The sequence below is a fragment of the Cricetulus griseus genome, chromosome 2, assembly GCF_003668045.3.
Source record: "Cricetulus griseus strain 17A/GY chromosome 2, alternate assembly CriGri-PICRH-1.0, whole genome shotgun sequence".
Classification (NCBI taxonomy): domain Eukaryota; kingdom Metazoa; phylum Chordata; class Mammalia; order Rodentia; family Cricetidae; genus Cricetulus; species Cricetulus griseus.
In genome coordinates this window covers 444,553,502-444,569,492 of record NC_048595.1, presented here as the reverse complement: position 1 = coordinate 444,569,492, position 15,991 = coordinate 444,553,502, and the positions used below count along the sequence as shown (strand labels likewise).

General features: G+C 51.3%; 1 protein-coding gene across 17 annotated transcripts in view; it reads left to right on the top strand.

The window, feature by feature from the left end:
- Positions 1 to 4,992: 4,992 nt before the first annotated feature.
- Positions 4,993 to 15,991, top strand: part of Kif1a (kinesin family member 1A) — a 64,036-nt gene continuing 53,037 nt past the window's right edge. For all 17 annotated transcript variants that reach the window (XM_035439292.1, XM_035439291.1, XM_035439290.1 and 14 more), the window contains exons 1-9: positions 4,993 to 5,098; positions 9,088 to 9,164; positions 10,026 to 10,205; positions 10,822 to 10,887; positions 11,545 to 11,723; positions 12,764 to 12,875; positions 13,925 to 14,002; positions 14,709 to 14,774; positions 15,516 to 15,533. In XM_035439292.1, coding sequence (XP_035295183.1) covers positions 4,993 to 5,098; positions 9,088 to 9,164; positions 10,026 to 10,205; positions 10,822 to 10,887; positions 11,545 to 11,723; positions 12,764 to 12,875; positions 13,925 to 14,002; positions 14,709 to 14,774; positions 15,516 to 15,533 — 882 coding nt within the window. The remainder of the gene's footprint in view (positions 5,099 to 9,087; positions 9,165 to 10,025; positions 10,206 to 10,821; positions 10,888 to 11,544; positions 11,724 to 12,763; positions 12,876 to 13,924; positions 14,003 to 14,708; positions 14,775 to 15,515; positions 15,534 to 15,991) is intronic.

The following is a 15,991-nucleotide window of genomic DNA, read 5'->3' as shown; positions in this document are numbered from 1 at the left end:
TGCACATTCAAGCACACAGAGTAAGCTTTCTCATGAAAGTGGACATTTCTCAGTAGAGAGAAGAAGAAGAGAGGAAACAGCCACCCTCTGGCCTACGTTACAGAGCACCTGGAAATCCGAGACAGATTAACACCCATCAGAAACAAGCGAGAAAACTACTCAGGAAACAGAAATGAATGGAAAGTGCATAAATAGCACTGCTGACACAAAGGTGCCGTGTCAGCAAGAAGGCCAGGGCCTTTGCTGATGATTCAGAGGCATTCGAGAACTGGGACCATGTGGCAGGAGTAGACCACTCATGACTACAAGTGTCATCTCAAGACAGCAGACCGTTCGAAGCTACACCCTCGGTGACTGCAAGGCTGGGGAGATCAGGACACCATTAAAGGGACACAGGGGATTGTCTCCATGACATTCCTACACAAGGAATGACAAAGTAAAAGCTTCTAAGAATCTAAGGTCATGGTCTGTCCTCATGGAGGAGTTTCAGTTGCAAATGGAGAGTATCTGAGTGACCCATGCACCCACGCTGGTCTCAGCATCAGATCTGAATCCTCAGTGAGAACAGCCACAAGTCTTCCAGCAAATCATCACCATCCAAGCTCCCCAGTTCCAGTATCCCCAGTGCAGATGGTCATCCGAGTGTAAGCTCAAAAATCATAGATTGCCAAGCAAATGGAAAAGCAATTCATTCCACTAGAGTCAAGGGAGAGAGAGGGGAAGTAGGCAGGGATGATGCCCTGAGAGATTTCAGGGTTTTTTGTTTTGTTTTAGATTTATTTATTATGGATACAGTGTTCTTCCTGCACACCAGAAAAGGGCACTAGATCTCATTACAGATGGGTGTAAGCCACTATGTGGTTGCTGGGAACTGAACTCGGGACCTCTGGAAGAGCAGCCAATGCTCTTAACGGCTGAGCTATCTCTCCGGCCCAGACTTCAGATTTTTTTAAATGCCAGTTGATAAAATTCAACCTCCTTTTTGAAAAAAAAAACAAAAAACAAACAAACAAAAAAAAACAAAAAAAACTTCAACAAATTAGATACATAATGAATGTAACAACATGGTAAAGACCATTAATAAAGAATGATCTTGCAACTTTATTACATTCAACTGGAAAAACCTGGAAGCTTGTCTAGGCTCTGGATAAGGCAAAGATGCCTGACTTTACTGATTTTTTTTTACACTTATTTTATTTTAGGTGTTGGAATGATGTGCACCATGTGCATACCTGGCACTCACAGAGGTCAGAAGAGGGCATTGGATCCCACTGAAATCGGGGTCATGGATGGTTGTGAAACACGGTGTGTGGTGTTGGGAGCTGCACTTCTGCAAAAGTAACAAGGGTTCTCAACTTGTTTGATATTTGAGAATTTCCTTTCGAGTCATTCAGTTTGCAATCACGGGGCTGGAGAAATGGATCCAAAGTTAAAGCACCTGTGGCATCCATATATCCACCCCACCCCCTCGCTTCTCTTTCTCTCTATCTATCTATCTATCTATCTATCTATCTATCTATCTATCTATCTATCTATCTATCTATCTATACAGGTTCAGGGGCTCTGATGCCCTCTTCTGGCCCCCTGTGCACCAGGCAAAACACTCATGCACATAAGATAAATATTTTTTTGAACTTCAACGAAAAACAAATCTTCTGGCAAAATTCTCCCCTTCACTGCCATCCTCTCCCCTTTACTCTGTGTTTTGAACTTGCTGGTCATGTTCTTAAAGTCCATGTTGATAGTTCCTAGGTCTGTGTAGTGTGTAGTATTTTCCCCCTTTTGAAGTTTTGGTTTTCTCATTCTCGTTCCTTTAAATCCTACAGCCTTTTTTTTTTTTAAATAGTCTGGCATTTCCCAGACTATTTAAAATATATTTATTTTTTTTTTACGCGTGTGTTTTGTCTGTACACCTGTGTATGTGTGTGTGCGCGCCCTATGCATGCCTGGAGCTCTTGGAGGATACCAGAAGAGGGCATTGGGTCCTCTAAAACTGCAATCACAATTGCTTGTGAGCTGCCGTATGGGTGCTGGGAACTGCTTGCAGGTCCTCTGTGACAGCAGACCGATCTTTTTAAATGCTGAGCAATTTCTCCAGCCCTGAGCCTTGTAACTTTCGATATAAGGGCTCACGTTGCCGACTGAGATGCCATCCAGACCCTGACATTGCTGTACCCAACTGGAGATGGCTCACTTCTCCTAGAAGCTTCCGTCATAGCCAGTCGAGGCCAGGCTGTGGCAGGTCTCATTGTCAGGGCCCGTCTGGGCTCTGCTGTGCATCCCTGGGTTTCCATGACACCTGCAGCCTGTAGTACTGGCCTACCACTGCGGAAATTTCCTTTGACTTTCAGAGGCTCTTGGCTTAGTCTCTGAAATTCTCTACCTAGGTTTCAGAACGTGCCAGATGTCTTCAGGGGAGAGCTGCCTGTGTGTCCACCTTGGGATTCCACTTCCTTTTCTTAGCCTCCTGTTTGCTTTCCACCACAGCTCTGCAGGTTTTTCTGTCACTCAGCAACAGCTCTTTGCCTGCAAAGACTCCAGTCTCTCAGCCACTCACCCCGTGTCCAGAATGCAAATGGGCTGGGAGCCAGCACTGTTCACTGCTCCCTGTCCCTGCACCCTCTAGCCCCCTGCCCTAGAATCTTGGCCTGTTACCCTCACTGCTTCAGTAACTCTGAATCCTTTGCATGGGTTTGAACATTTTATCTGCGCCAGCTGGCCACTTACGGGCAGGCGTGCTGGGGTGCAGGGGTGCTTTGCTGGCTTTGCTCCAGAGTGGGAATAGCCCTGTGTGTTTGTTCTTCCAAAAAGAAAGTTCCAGCTTATGGTTCAAAATGGATAGTTGTCCAAGATTGACCTTAATTTATTTTTCATGGTCTGTGTGTTAGTGTTTTGCCTGAAAGTATGACTGTGTACTGCATGTGTGCAGTGCCTATGAAGGCCAGAAAAGGACACCAGAACAACAAACAGTTGTGAGTTGCAGTGTGGGTTTTGGGGGATCAAACCTGGGTTCTTTGGAAGAGCAGCCAGTACTCTCAACTGCTAAGCCATTTCTTCAGTTCCCCAGTACTGAGCTTGTAAAACATTACTATTTCTAATGGGTGGCCATTCTATGGACATGTTCTTCTCCACAGAGCCTCTCTGTGTTGGTGCTATTCTAGTCAGCTTTAATTGTCAAGTTGACACAGCTACGCATCAACTAAGAGGAAAACCTGGATTGGGGAATTGCCTAAATCAGATTGGCCTGTGGGGCTCATCTGTAGGGACAGCCTTGATTATTGATGCCGGAGGGCCCAGCCCACTGAGGGTAGCACCATCCCTAGACAGGCAGCCAGGGGCTGTAAAAGAAAGTCAGCTGGATATGAACTTACAAATGAGCCACCAAGCGGCATTCCTCCATGGTTTCTGCTTTAGATTCCTGCCCCAGCTTCCCTCAACAATGGATTGTGACCTGGAAGGCTCAGCCAAATGAATCCTTCCCTTCCCTCCCCATGTTGCTTTTGGTCTGCTTTTCACAGCAACAGAAATAGAACTAGAACAGACGCCATTGCCAGCCTTTAAATGAGCGAAGCTTTATAGTGTGTGTGAGGGCTGGGAGGGGGTGGCCGTTCTTTGTCCTCGTTTTCCAGAGATCTTATCTTGCCAGATTTCACTGACAACCCTGCTGAAATATCTGGGTTACAGGAATCGAGCATCTGTGCAGCTAAATTTGAGGGCACTGAGATCCTTACCACGTCATCTATCTCATAAACATTTTCTTCCTTGCTAATGAGGTCCTATTTTGATCACGTGATAACACCTTAAAGGGTGCAAGGAGTGCTGCCTAGGACGATTGTCCTAGGGACTCCACGGGCTTGCCTGTGCCCCGCCCTGGTGTCTAGCTAGGATGTCAACACGAGGAAACACTGTTCACCTTCTTGGGTGGTCACTCATAGACTCAGGGGAGGTGGCACGTGCTCTCAGAGTGGCTGACACTGTGCCTTGGTGCTGCAGGGGCTGCTTGCTGCGAACGTGTGATTCCAGCTCCACCAGTTTCTGTTCCAGTGTGGATTTGTCCATCCTCAGTGACAGGGAGGTCTGTCCCTCTCCTGTACCCTCTGCTCTTTCAAGCTGTTTACTGAGGGGCCACCAAGCTCCAGTTTCAGCCTGCACGTGGGGTCATTGGCTTCAACCCTGCCCTTCAGCACACCCCAGAACCAATGCCCAGGGGTGGATCACATAGCCAGAGACAGGCAGGGCCAGGACCAGACTGACAGCTGTCAAGGTGTGAGGGTCACCACTTTCTCCTTTTTAAAATTCAGTTAAAAGATTTCTCGAGCTGAGTGGCGGTAGGTAGTGCATGCCTTTAATACCAGTACTCGGGAGGCAGAGGCAGGCAGATCTCTGTGAGTTCGAGGCCAGACTGGTCTACAGAGCTAGTTCCATTCCAGGACAGGCTCCAAAGTTGTAGAGAAACTCTGTCTTGAAAAAAAAAAGATTTTTCATACAATAAACTTGGGTTATATTTATTTATTTATTCATTCATTTATTCATTGTTTGTTTGTTTTCCAAGACAGGGTTTCTCTATATAACAGTGCTAGCTGTCCTGGAACTTGCTCTGTAGACCACAAAATCTGCTCAAATTCAATCCAGATAAAATCCCAGCAGTGAGAAGAGGAAGTGGACACAAAGTCCCCACCAAGAAGCCATTTGCAAATTATAGCTGATGGGAGAGGGCAAACAGTTTTCTTCCCTGGAGGGCCACCTTGTTCTGGTGTTGCTGGCCTTTGCGCTGATGAAGTCAGAGCCTTTCCTCACCTGTAGTTACCCGCTCCCACTTCTGTGTCCTGTTGGTTGGTCACCACACTGTGTCACTGGGGAGGCTGAAGGGAGTGGAGCAGTCCTGTGGGTACAGCCATGTGTTCCTAATTTGTGTGTTCTTTCCTCCCCCCAGGTGACTCTGCCCTCTCTGGGGCAACTGCAGCTGCTGAATTACCAACACACTCCACAGACATGGCCGGGGCGTCTGTGAAGGTGGCGGTCCGAGTCCGCCCCTTCAATTCCCGGGAAATGAGCCGTGACTCCAAGTGCATCATCCAAATGTCTGGAAGCACCACCAGTGAGTACTGGCCGCAATGGCTACCATCAACTGCTGGCCACATGGGACCTTGACCATGACTACTAGCCAGACTCAACCTAGTCCATGTCCGAGAGCCCCGAGCCTTCCTCATTCACATGGTGTGTGGGGCTCCCAGAGCTCCCAGATAACAGATGAGCACAGATGATGACTTGTGGAAACAGAAATTTGTTCTCAGGTTCTGGAAGCCAGAAATTCAACACCTAGGCATGGGCAGGTGCTTCCCCTCCAGGCAGGGACCGTCCTTTCTGCCTCTCCAAGTGTCTGGTGGTTGTTGTCTAGCTCGGCTTGTGGCCACACTGCTGTCATTTCTGCCCACATTGTCACTTGGTCTCCCTGCCATTTGTGCCCCTGTGTTCTGGTTGTTGTATCGTAAACTGGATTAATATTCACACCATAGCTCAGGCTGTCCTTGAACTCTTGCCTCAGTCCCATATATCGCAATTCTAGGTTGGCCTGAGACACAGGCATGTGCCACCATATCTGGGTGTTCCCTGTCCTCAGGTGGCCTTTTTTACAAGGATTTAAGGCATAACTTAATTCAGTATGACTACACTTTTTTGTTTTGTTTTGTTTTGTTTTTTGAGATGGTTTCTCTGCAGCTTTGGAGCCTATCTTGGCATTCAATCTGTAGACCAGGCTGGCCTTGACCTCTCAAAGGGATCTGCCTGCCTCTGCCTCCTGAGTGCGGGGATTAAAGGCGTGCGCCACCACTGCTCATGACAGGTCTCCTCACAAGGAAGACTCAGCCCAGGATGTGCCCCCCCCACCCGAAGTGAACTCGTGGAGAGCCATGGATAAAAGAGCCTGAGCGGGAGGGACTCCCCTGTGCTCTGGCTTACTTCAGAACCACCTTGGTGGATCATCTCTTTAGGCCTCAGTTGCCCCACTTGTGCACAGAAGTGATGCTGGGTCCTCCCCACAGTCCCAATTCCAGGTCACTTCTGAATTCACTAGCCACTCAAAAAACCTCCTGGGGTCAGGGGGCAACTACCCCTGCCTCTGCTCAGCGCACTACCCCTCGCTCTGCTGTGTTCCTGACTGCAGGGGACATTCTGATCCTGAGAAAACTGCTCAATTAATTTCTTTCCCTCAGCCGCTCTGCACACGGCCCCCATCTCCACTTTTGTCCTTCCCACCGGGTGGCCGCCCCTCTGTGCAGGCCCCACAGGCCTTGTATTGTGCTTCTTGTCTTGGAAGAGCCTGGCTTGGGGGTGGAGGGGATGAGGAGAGCAGCTACAGTAATGGGTAGAAGGGATGGAGCTTTTAGCGAGCTGATCCAGTGGACCGGCTTCCAGGCCGTAGAGGCCCCATTTCGCCCTCCTCCTGCTGCCACAGGACAGCCAGTTGCTTTCTGGCCTAATGGGCTCTGCTTTTATGAGAAGCAGAATGTTGGGGGAGGGGCTGTTGGCCCCAAACAGGGCCTCTGCCGGTTGGGCTGGGAGCTGTGTTTGAACAGCCAGGCCTGGTGCACTGTGGGATCTAGGCTTTCTGAGTTGCGTGAGCTGCGGGGTCTCTTCGCTCTTTGGAGTTTAGGCCCCATGTAGAATGACAGTAACATACTGCAGGATCCAGGAGACGGGTTGTGGGGGCAAGGGCAAGACTCTCTCCATGGACCGCTTCCAGCTGGACATGAAGACCTCTCCTCCATTCATTGTCTGCCCCACCCCCAATGACTTTGTGTGCTTCCTATGCCCTGGGAGACCCCACCCTAGGGAGCGTAGGTCCATATGGGGAACAATGGTGTCTCTAATACCTCATCAGAGTCAGAGAGGATGGGGAGTTTGGTGCATGGAGTCCGAGTGCAGCCTGTCCAGGAGTGAGAATGGGACAAGGACGGGGAATCTGGGGCTATGTGGAAGTCCTGGCCTACATTACAAGGGGCGACAGAGCAGCTGACAGGGGTGGGCGATGGTGGCATAAGCAAGGGGTCACGGCCTCCTCACTGGGGTTTGGGAGGCCCAGTTCAGGCTGCACTGAAGAAGGTGCTCCCGTTGTGTTGTTCCACGGTGCCCACCTCATCTGTGCTTGGGGTCTGGCTGCAGTGAGGGTCCAGAAGGACATAAAACTAGACCGGCTTGCACTACTGCCTCCTGGAGGCGGCTGTGGTAGGTCAGTCACTGAGCTCTTCCTCTGGCCTCCCAAAGGCCTAGGTAGGGTCTGAGGAGAGAGGGCTCCCAGTGATGATTAGGCCAGATGTCTGACCAGAGCCTTAGGGGCCATTGAGCATGTTACAATGGCAGAGGACTGCACCGCCATAGGGTGTTCAGCTTCCCAGGGCTGCCATGACAAATAGCTTCAGGAATGTACTATACAGCCACTCTGCAGATTTATAGTATGGGTTGAGGCCTCCTGAGGCGGGAGGGAGGAGCTTCCTTAGGCCCCTGCAGAGCTCCTGGAGTGCTGATGGATTTGATGCTGTGGAGTTCTCACCAGGCTTTTCGTCTTTTTTTTTTTTTTTTTTTTTTTTTTTTCTGAGACAGGGTTTCTCTGAGGCTTTGGAGGCTGTCCTGGAACTAGCTCTTGTAGACCAGGCTGGTCTCGAACTCACAGAGATCCACCTGCCTCTGCCTCCCGAGTGCTGGGATTAAAGGCGTGCGTCACCAAAGCCCAACTTCGTCTTTATCTTAACAGGACACAGTGTCCTGCCTGTATGCGTGGGTCCCCAAATTTTTCTGTTGTGTAAGGATATCTATTGTCATACTAGATGAGGGTCCACTCTGAGGACATCACTTTAATAGGCTCCATTTGCAGTGACCCCCATCTCCTAAGTCACCTTGCCATTCCAGGGAGTTCATTTTGAAGTAGACGCAGGTTTTGGAAAACAGTGCAGTCATGACTGAGAAGAGGTGTCTGTTGCCTCCGCATACCATAGCAGGTGGTCATGTTGGATGCAGGCTTGGTGGGTGTATCAGGAATTCTAAGGGCTATGTTGTGATTCTCACTAAGGAAGACTAGTCTTAAGTTGATTGAATCCTGGGGGTGGGGAGCTTAGCTTTCCAGAGTTATGATTGTGATTGGCCTATGTCCTTTATGGACGTCAGAACTCTGAGCAGGGTCCTCAAGCCTGTATCATACACAGGTATTTTGTCTTTGACAGTCTGGGGAGCACAGCCCTAGGGAGTGGGAGCCAAGTCCCCTCTCTATGGCTATAGAGCATAGGTGCTGTGAGCCAGGCCTGTTTGGGATGGAAACCATAGACTATGGCAGGACATTGCAGGCCTCCTGGACTACTGGGCATCTCTGCTGGGAAACTCCAGGCCCAGCTGTGGGCGACACGTCAGTGCTCATACCAAATTTGTCTCTGGTTGTAGAACTAAGACGATGCTTCAGCCATCTAGGTCCCTGGGGCTAGAATGAGGCCTCTATGAGGAGGGGTTAGGAGGCAGACACTGTGATACCTGAAGAGGAAAAAGTCAGGGGACAGGCCCATGAGCTTGGGTCATAACAACAGGCTAGAAGGCATTCATTGACCACAGGAGAGGAGGGGATTGTGGTATTCCTAGAGATTAGTACCTCCCCTGTAAGACATGAGCATGCCACCCACAAACACCCAGATGGTCTGTGCAGGTATCAGAGTGCCTGCAAGAGGTAGGACTGGGAATGTGACAGGGTGTCCTGGATGACAGCTACTTTGGAGGCACAAGTGTTCTAGGTAGGGCAGGTAGACCAGTAAGCTGTAGAACCCTAGACTAGGGGAGCTGGAGCATGCAGTGTAAATGTCTTCAGGATGTAGTCACAAGACAACAGGCTTTGTCTGGTGATGCTCTCTGGTATCTGTGAGTCCTCCCCAGAGAGCAGAGCAATGAGTCCTTTGTGTCTGCAAGGGTTTCTTGTCCCATTTAGTTTGGGGGTCAGTCTGACTTGCCTGGAACTATCTGAGTATTAGGTTTCTACTTGAGGATGCAGTCTGGATGGTTGGGATTCCATAACATGGAATTAACCAACCTCATTATCTGTGTCCCTTGCAGCTATTGTCAACCCGAAACAGCCCAAGGAGACACCCAAGAGCTTCAGCTTTGATTACTCCTACTGGTCACATACCTCGGTGAGCTGCGTCTGGGGAGAGGCAGGCTGGTGTTGTGAAAACTGGCCCAGCCCTGATTGTAGTGCAACCCTTGGGAGTCCTGAGACCTCCCAAAGCTGCATGCTCTCCTATAAAATGGAATGAAGACTCTAGCCTATTCACCTGGAGGGTCACTCTGAGTTGATCACCAACCTCTAAGGACCAGATCACAGCTGCGACCATACACTTAGGTCTTCTCCCTTTTCCCAAACATTCCAAACTCAGAAATCCCAAAGCTGAGCCCTACCTGGGAGCTCCAGCACCCTGAAAGCTGAGAGATACGAGTTTAGACTCCTCCCCCCCAACCCCCATGTCCAGTCCACATCAAGCCCTGTCCATGTTCCACCTCTTCCTGGCTCCTTCTAGAAGCATGCAAACCGTTCCCTCAAGCTCCTTGGCCTCTGATCTCTGAATATAGCCCAGGAGTTCCTCAGTGCTGTCTCCTCATCTAGTCCTTCTCCATGGTTGTGCCCTTTGGCTTGGCCATGCTGTTTATCTGCCTGAGAAACCCTCTGCCCTCAGGATAATGTCCAGCCTATACAGTCCCTGAGCCCCTGGGCCCTGCCTCCTTTCAGCTCTTGCATTTGCTGAACTCACCGCTGTCACAGGAACCTGCTGGGCTAAGCTCTTGTCTCTGGGTCATTGCACACGCTACACTCTGCTGTGATCTCTTTGCACGGCTCCCCTACACTGCCCAGCCACCCTCTGTCTCCCAGTCAGGATTGGGATGTACTATGTGTGTAGCGTAGCCCTTCACCCCAAGGCACCACATTTGGGCTAGGAGGACTCAGGGACGGTCTCAGGGCCCATAGCCTCCTACAGCCACACTTCTTCTCTCTGCAGCCCGAGGACATCAACTATGCCTCTCAGAAGCAGGTGTACAGGGACATCGGGGAAGAGATGCTACAGCATGCCTTTGAGGGCTACAATGTGTGCATCTTTGCCTATGGGCAGACAGGAGCTGGCAAGTCCTATACCATGATGGGCAAGCAAGAGAAGGACCAACAAGGCATCATCCCACAGGCATGTTTGGGCCTAGAAAGGATAGTGGGAGGTGGCCTGAGAGGAGGGAGGGGTAGGGCCTGGGATGGGCTGCAGGAGGGGGTCAGCCTTTGGCAGTGCCCAATGGGGGCATAGCCGCAAGATCAGGCACTGGCTGGGAAGATGTTCTCTGTGGGGGCTGCGAGGACTAGAGGCAGCTGCCAGGTGGTCTGGGCAAGGTTGACCACATGCTGGAGATACAGACAGCTCCTCAGAAGCCACTAAAAGTCTAACCTCCCCCAGTCCATCTCTCCTCCCAGCAGGAGGTCTCTGGATCCAAGCTGGCCAGCACTTGTCCTGGTCAGAGAAGGAGGAATGCTGGGTCTGTGGAGAAACAGTGGCCCCGCCTCTATGCAGATGAGGACAGGGGGATAATCAAGATAATCAAGGAAAGGGCAGATACTAAGCAGGGGGCCACGAGTTAGAAGATGGGGTGCTTGGATTCAGGCCTTTATATTGGAATGTGCATCTTGGAGGGGCCAGAGAAGTCTAGCAAAGCCGCATCCTGCCTGTGTGCAAGTCACTCACAGCACCACGAGGGACGAGGCTCAGGGCCACCAGCCCTCATCAGCTAACGTGTTTTCCTCCCTCCCTGAAGCTCTGTGAAGACCTCTTCTCTCGGATCAACGACACGACCAATGACAACATGTCCTACTCAGTGGAGGTAGGACTTCCTGCCTGCTGAGTGTTTCTGAGTGCAGATCTGGGGAGTTCTGGGTGTGGTCGGTGATGCTTTTCTGATCTAAAATGAGTATCTATTCCTATCACTTACCCGCACGATGACTGTGTCAGCATGCCCACACGGGACTTGGAGACGCTCAGAGCTTAGGGGTGATGGGAAGTTCATCCCTGGCAGGTGTTTATTACATAGCTACTTATTCTGCCAGTGTAGGGGCAGACACCACAGAGCCTGGGCTATCCTGTGGCTCTATCCTTGAAGCTGAGGTAACCCTAGAGTGACCACAGGGGCTTGTGCTATGTGGCCAGTCTCAAGATGGCTCTGAGTGGGAGAGGCCTGGGCAGGCAGAAGTAGGCTGATCCTGGCTGAGTACCCTCTGCGTGCCCTGCCCTGTAGGCAGGCAGTCACTGTCAAGCCACCTGAAGGTATAGCTTGGTCCTGTCTGTCAGTTACATGGAGGGAGGGCTGGACAGCTAGAGGTCCACACTCATGCAGAGGCCACAGGCTGGGTGCCCTGGGTGCCCTTCCCAGGGATCAACTCTCTTCCCTGCCACAGGGTTCTGATGGTGTTGCTCAGGCTCACTCAGGGTCCTGATGGTGCAGCCTAGCCTCACTCGGGGTCCTGATGGTGTTGCTCTGCAGGTCAGCTACATGGAGATTTACTGTGAGCGGGTCCGTGACCTCCTGAACCCCAAGAACAAAGGCAACCTTCGTGTGAGGGAGCATCCTCTGCTGGGGCCCTATGTGGAAGACCTCTCCAAACTGGCTGTGACCTCCTACAATGACATCCAGGACCTCATGGATTCAGGGAACAAGGCCAGGTATGTGGGATAACTCCTCCTTAGCCACTCTCTCACCTCGGGCTTGGTCCTTGAGGCTACACCTCCTGATAGGTCTATGTGGTAGTTCCCAAGGAGGTATGAGCTTCATGTGCCAGGCCACTGAGGACATGCATCAGCCTGAGAGAGGCTTGGCTCCCACCTGTATAAGGGCTGCTGAGCAAATGGACTGTGCGGCTCTGTCACCTCCAGCAACTAGGTGCTGATAGCAATACTATAGCTCCAGAGCCAGTCTTGTGCCCAAGGGTGGCTATTCTGTCAGGCCTGGGTCTAGGCTAGGTTCATCGTGGTGGCCGTAAGCAACCCATCGCCTTTAGCTTGGGACACTGACTGTCATGATGGTCCTTCTGGCACACATTGTCTCAGGTTGCTTAGGTGACTGCCTTCAGCTTCTGAGGTAGTGTGTGTGTGTGTCCTGAGATACCTCAACAGCCCCTCGGGGTTGTTCATAAAGTCCCTCAGTACATGTGAGGGACAGTGTGACCTTTGTATACCAGGTTCTGAGCTGTTGCAGTGAACTCCATCTTGGGAGATCCTATGAGGTGCTTGGCATGTTGGGGCTGTGTTGGGACCAACTCCCACCTCTCTCAGGCAGCCTTGAGATCTTTCCCCTCATAGGTGGCTTAGTTGGTTCATGTTACCTTTTGTGGGGTATGGCTACCGAGGACACGGTACTCTCCTTGGACTCCCCAGAGTGGCATGAGATGGGTGATGGGTATTGTTCCTTTCCAATGGGGCCTTCCCACGTCAAAGCCTGTGAGGACTTCTGTCCAGTTGGGTGGCGTTGAGGCAGGAAGTGTCTGAGACACTGCCCCTCCCCACATATTTGAAACCATATGTTGAGCATCCCCATGGTGGATCAGCAGGTGGGAACTGGGCTTGAGTTTTGGCAGGCAGTGTGGTCACAGCCAGGTGGAATTTGGGTTCCAGTGACCTAGGTGAGCACACTGCTACCACTAGAAACTCTCATGCCTCATCACTGGGTAAGGGACAGATAACCTCAAGCAGCTTCCTGCTCCCAGGACCGTGGCGGCCACAAACATGAATGAGACCAGCAGCCGTTCTCATGCTGTCTTCAACATCATCTTCACCCAGAAGCGCCATGATGCAGAGACCAACATTACCACAGAGAAAGTGAGCATGTGGAGTGGTCTGGGTGGGCAGATTCCACCTAGGGTGGTAGCTGCCCTTGGGCTAGGGGTGGAAGGTTACCATGGTGTTTGTGGGCCCTTGATACAGGCTGGTAGGGCAGGGTCTCCCCCTCCCCCTGGGGCGATGGGGTCCCAGCTGGGAACAGGACATGTGATGGGCAGTGCCCTCTTGGGCAGAGTGCCTACACTGAGGGAGTATAGCCTTGGCAGTCCCTAGATGCCCCTCCTGCAAGTCACACCTTGGCATTCTCAGTGGATCCAGACATTGTCTGGGTGTTGTTTCCTGAGGTCTTTATCTTAATTATCCAATCTGTGGGCTTCTGGGAGGGTTGCAGGGTCATTCTGAGCCTCTTGTCAGTTTCTGTGTCCTTTGCCTGAAGGTCCTCCTGTGCAAACATTCTTAGACTCCTCAGGAAAGAGCTCTGTAGAGGAGCAGAGTCTCCTCTAAGGCTCACGTCAGTCCCTGATAGTGCTGTGGTCACCCCGGCCTGGCACCATGCTCCAAACTGTGTCCCCTTGAACTAGTAAGAGGCTCAGGAAGGCAGGGGACACTGGAGAGGACAGAGTTTCTCTGAGAAGGTCCACTATCAGGTCAGGAGAGGCTGTGCCTTCCTGGGGTCATGTGATTGACTGTGTCCCTGCAGAGAGCCTGACCAGCGCCCTGTGAGGGGGCTGAGCAACAGCCAAGGCCTTTCGTGGATCTGAGTTCAAATTCCATCACAGATGATTAGACATCTGTGAAAATGGGTGACAGTACCTAACTGAGTCTACCTCCTATGTTGCTGCCTAGTGTGCCCAGCCCAAAGAGGCAGGGCTGTGGGAGGTGTGTGCAGCTTCTGAAGAGGTGGTGTGGTACCTCGCTAGGATAGAACGTCAAAAGAGCTGTGAATGGAGCTGAAGAAGGAAACTTGGGGGATCAAAGATGGAGGACCCCAGGGAAAGGGTGCAGCCATAGCTCCTTAAGAGGTTCATGAGACAATCCCCAGAGGGGATTGCAGCAGGAGATTTCATATAATGCTTTTGTCGTTTCAGGTGAGCAAAATCAGCCTTGTGGACCTGGCTGGCAGTGAACGCGCTGACTCCACTGGAGCCAAGGGCACACGACTCAAGGTAGGCCAGTGTCCAGACCCAGAAAGAGCAGTGAGTCCACTCAGTGTCCAAGCATTTGCTGATCCAGGCTAGGCTGGACAGGAGGTCTGTTTGGGGATGAAGCAAGATTGGGCCACAACCAACGGTGAGCCTGAACAGGAATGGTGGGGTATTTTGGTCTTCAGTAGACAGAATTACAATCTTGGCACCCCAGCTCTAGTAAACAAGGACAGACACCAGCCAGAGAGTAGGCTCATAGTGTCCTTCACTGTACTTCAGATCCAGCACTTTCTGTCACATCTCAGGAAAGACACGCTGTGGGGACAGCAGTGGACTAGCCTGAGTCCTGAGGGCACACCCACTCTGAAAACAATCTTGAATTTCAGGAAGGAACATTTTTACTTTTCTGAGTGTCTCCCACCTTTGACCCTTGCTCGTGATCTGTTGACTGGGAAGGGCCCCTGTAAGTTGTATTGTGTAGAGACATGTGAGGGTTATCTAGGGTGCTGACAGGAGCTGAGCAAGAACACTGGACCTCTGACCAGTTAGCTGCTTAGTGCTTAGTGTTAGTGTGCTTAGTGCTTAAGCACAGGCCTCTGTGCTTAGTGGCCTCAGAGATGGGCTTCAGGGCCCCAGCCCTGGGCCACACAGACCAGGCCCCAGGGATCATGCTAGATCAAGAGGTTCCAGGTGTCACCTGCCATGATGATCACCTTTCTACACACAGGAGGGAGCCAACATCAACAAGTCTTTGACCACCCTGGGGAAGGTCATCTCTGCCCTGGCTGAAATGGTGAGTGGTCTCCAGACTTCTGGAGCTAAATTGGTGGGATGGGTTACAGAGGTGCGACCCTCACCTGCTCCCAGGGAAAGGCTGGGTGTCTGCCACTCATGTTCCTAGGTTCTATCCTTAGAGAGGTAGCTGGGGCTGAAGGGAAAACCCAGAGATGGGTAGAGTATCCCAAAGCGGCAAACAAAATAGCAATCCTTGTTACTCTCCAGAACCTCAGCTTTCTTACCTGTAAAAAAGAGATAACACGCCCCCTTCATCCACCTTCCTGGGGGTTACCACATGTCAGCTGTGAACACGTTGGCTAGCATCCTTGTGGATGGGTAGGGCAGTGCTTAGCTCTGACCAGTGCTGGTCTGATGCAGGCCATCCTCTAGAGGGAGCCCACAGTCCTTGGATGTGATGAGTTAGGTGTGATGCAGCCTGCAGGACAGACATCTGTGTCCACCCACCAAAAACATCCAGGGAAGAGGCCGCATTCTATTCTGAAATTATTAAGCGTATGCAAAGATTGCTGTGTGACAACAGCCTGAGAGATTGTCATACTCTTATTTGATTTGCCTGTCATGACCAGCTCAGCGTGGCCAGCCGTGTCTGGGCAGCAAATGACAGATACCTGGCAGGTACTTGGGCTTCTACCTACAATTTGTCCCTCTAGAACCAGCCTGTCCTCTCTGCCCACTGTACCCTGGGACCCTAGCCTTGCTCCAGGTTCTTAGACTCTTTCTGTTCTTTGCTTTTCAGGACTCGGGACCCAACAAGGTAAACTGAGTTCTTTGACTTCAAGGGAGAGGGGGTGGGAACAGAGTGCCCTTGGCCCCAGCTCCCCGCTGAGCAAGTCTCAGCAGTAAAGTCAACACCTCATTCATTCACTTAATGAAAAAACAGAATGAACTAACTTCTGAGCTTGGGATCTGTGCTAGCAGCTGGATGAACAACCCAAATTACTCCACAGTTGGGAGCACAATAAACAGAAACATGAAAATGTAATTACAGATTGTAATGAATTCTACATGGGGGGAGTCTTCAGTGGTGACCCCAAAGTGAAATCTTCAATCTGAAGGGATAGAGAGCTTTATAGAGAACCATGGCGCCAGGCAGAAGACCTGAGAACTGGCGAGGCCCCAGACAGGCAAGGGCGTTTGGCATGTAGTGGGAAGGGCTGATGTGAGGTGCTGAGGCAGTGTTAGGGAACCGTGGGAGACACAGGGAGGCAATAG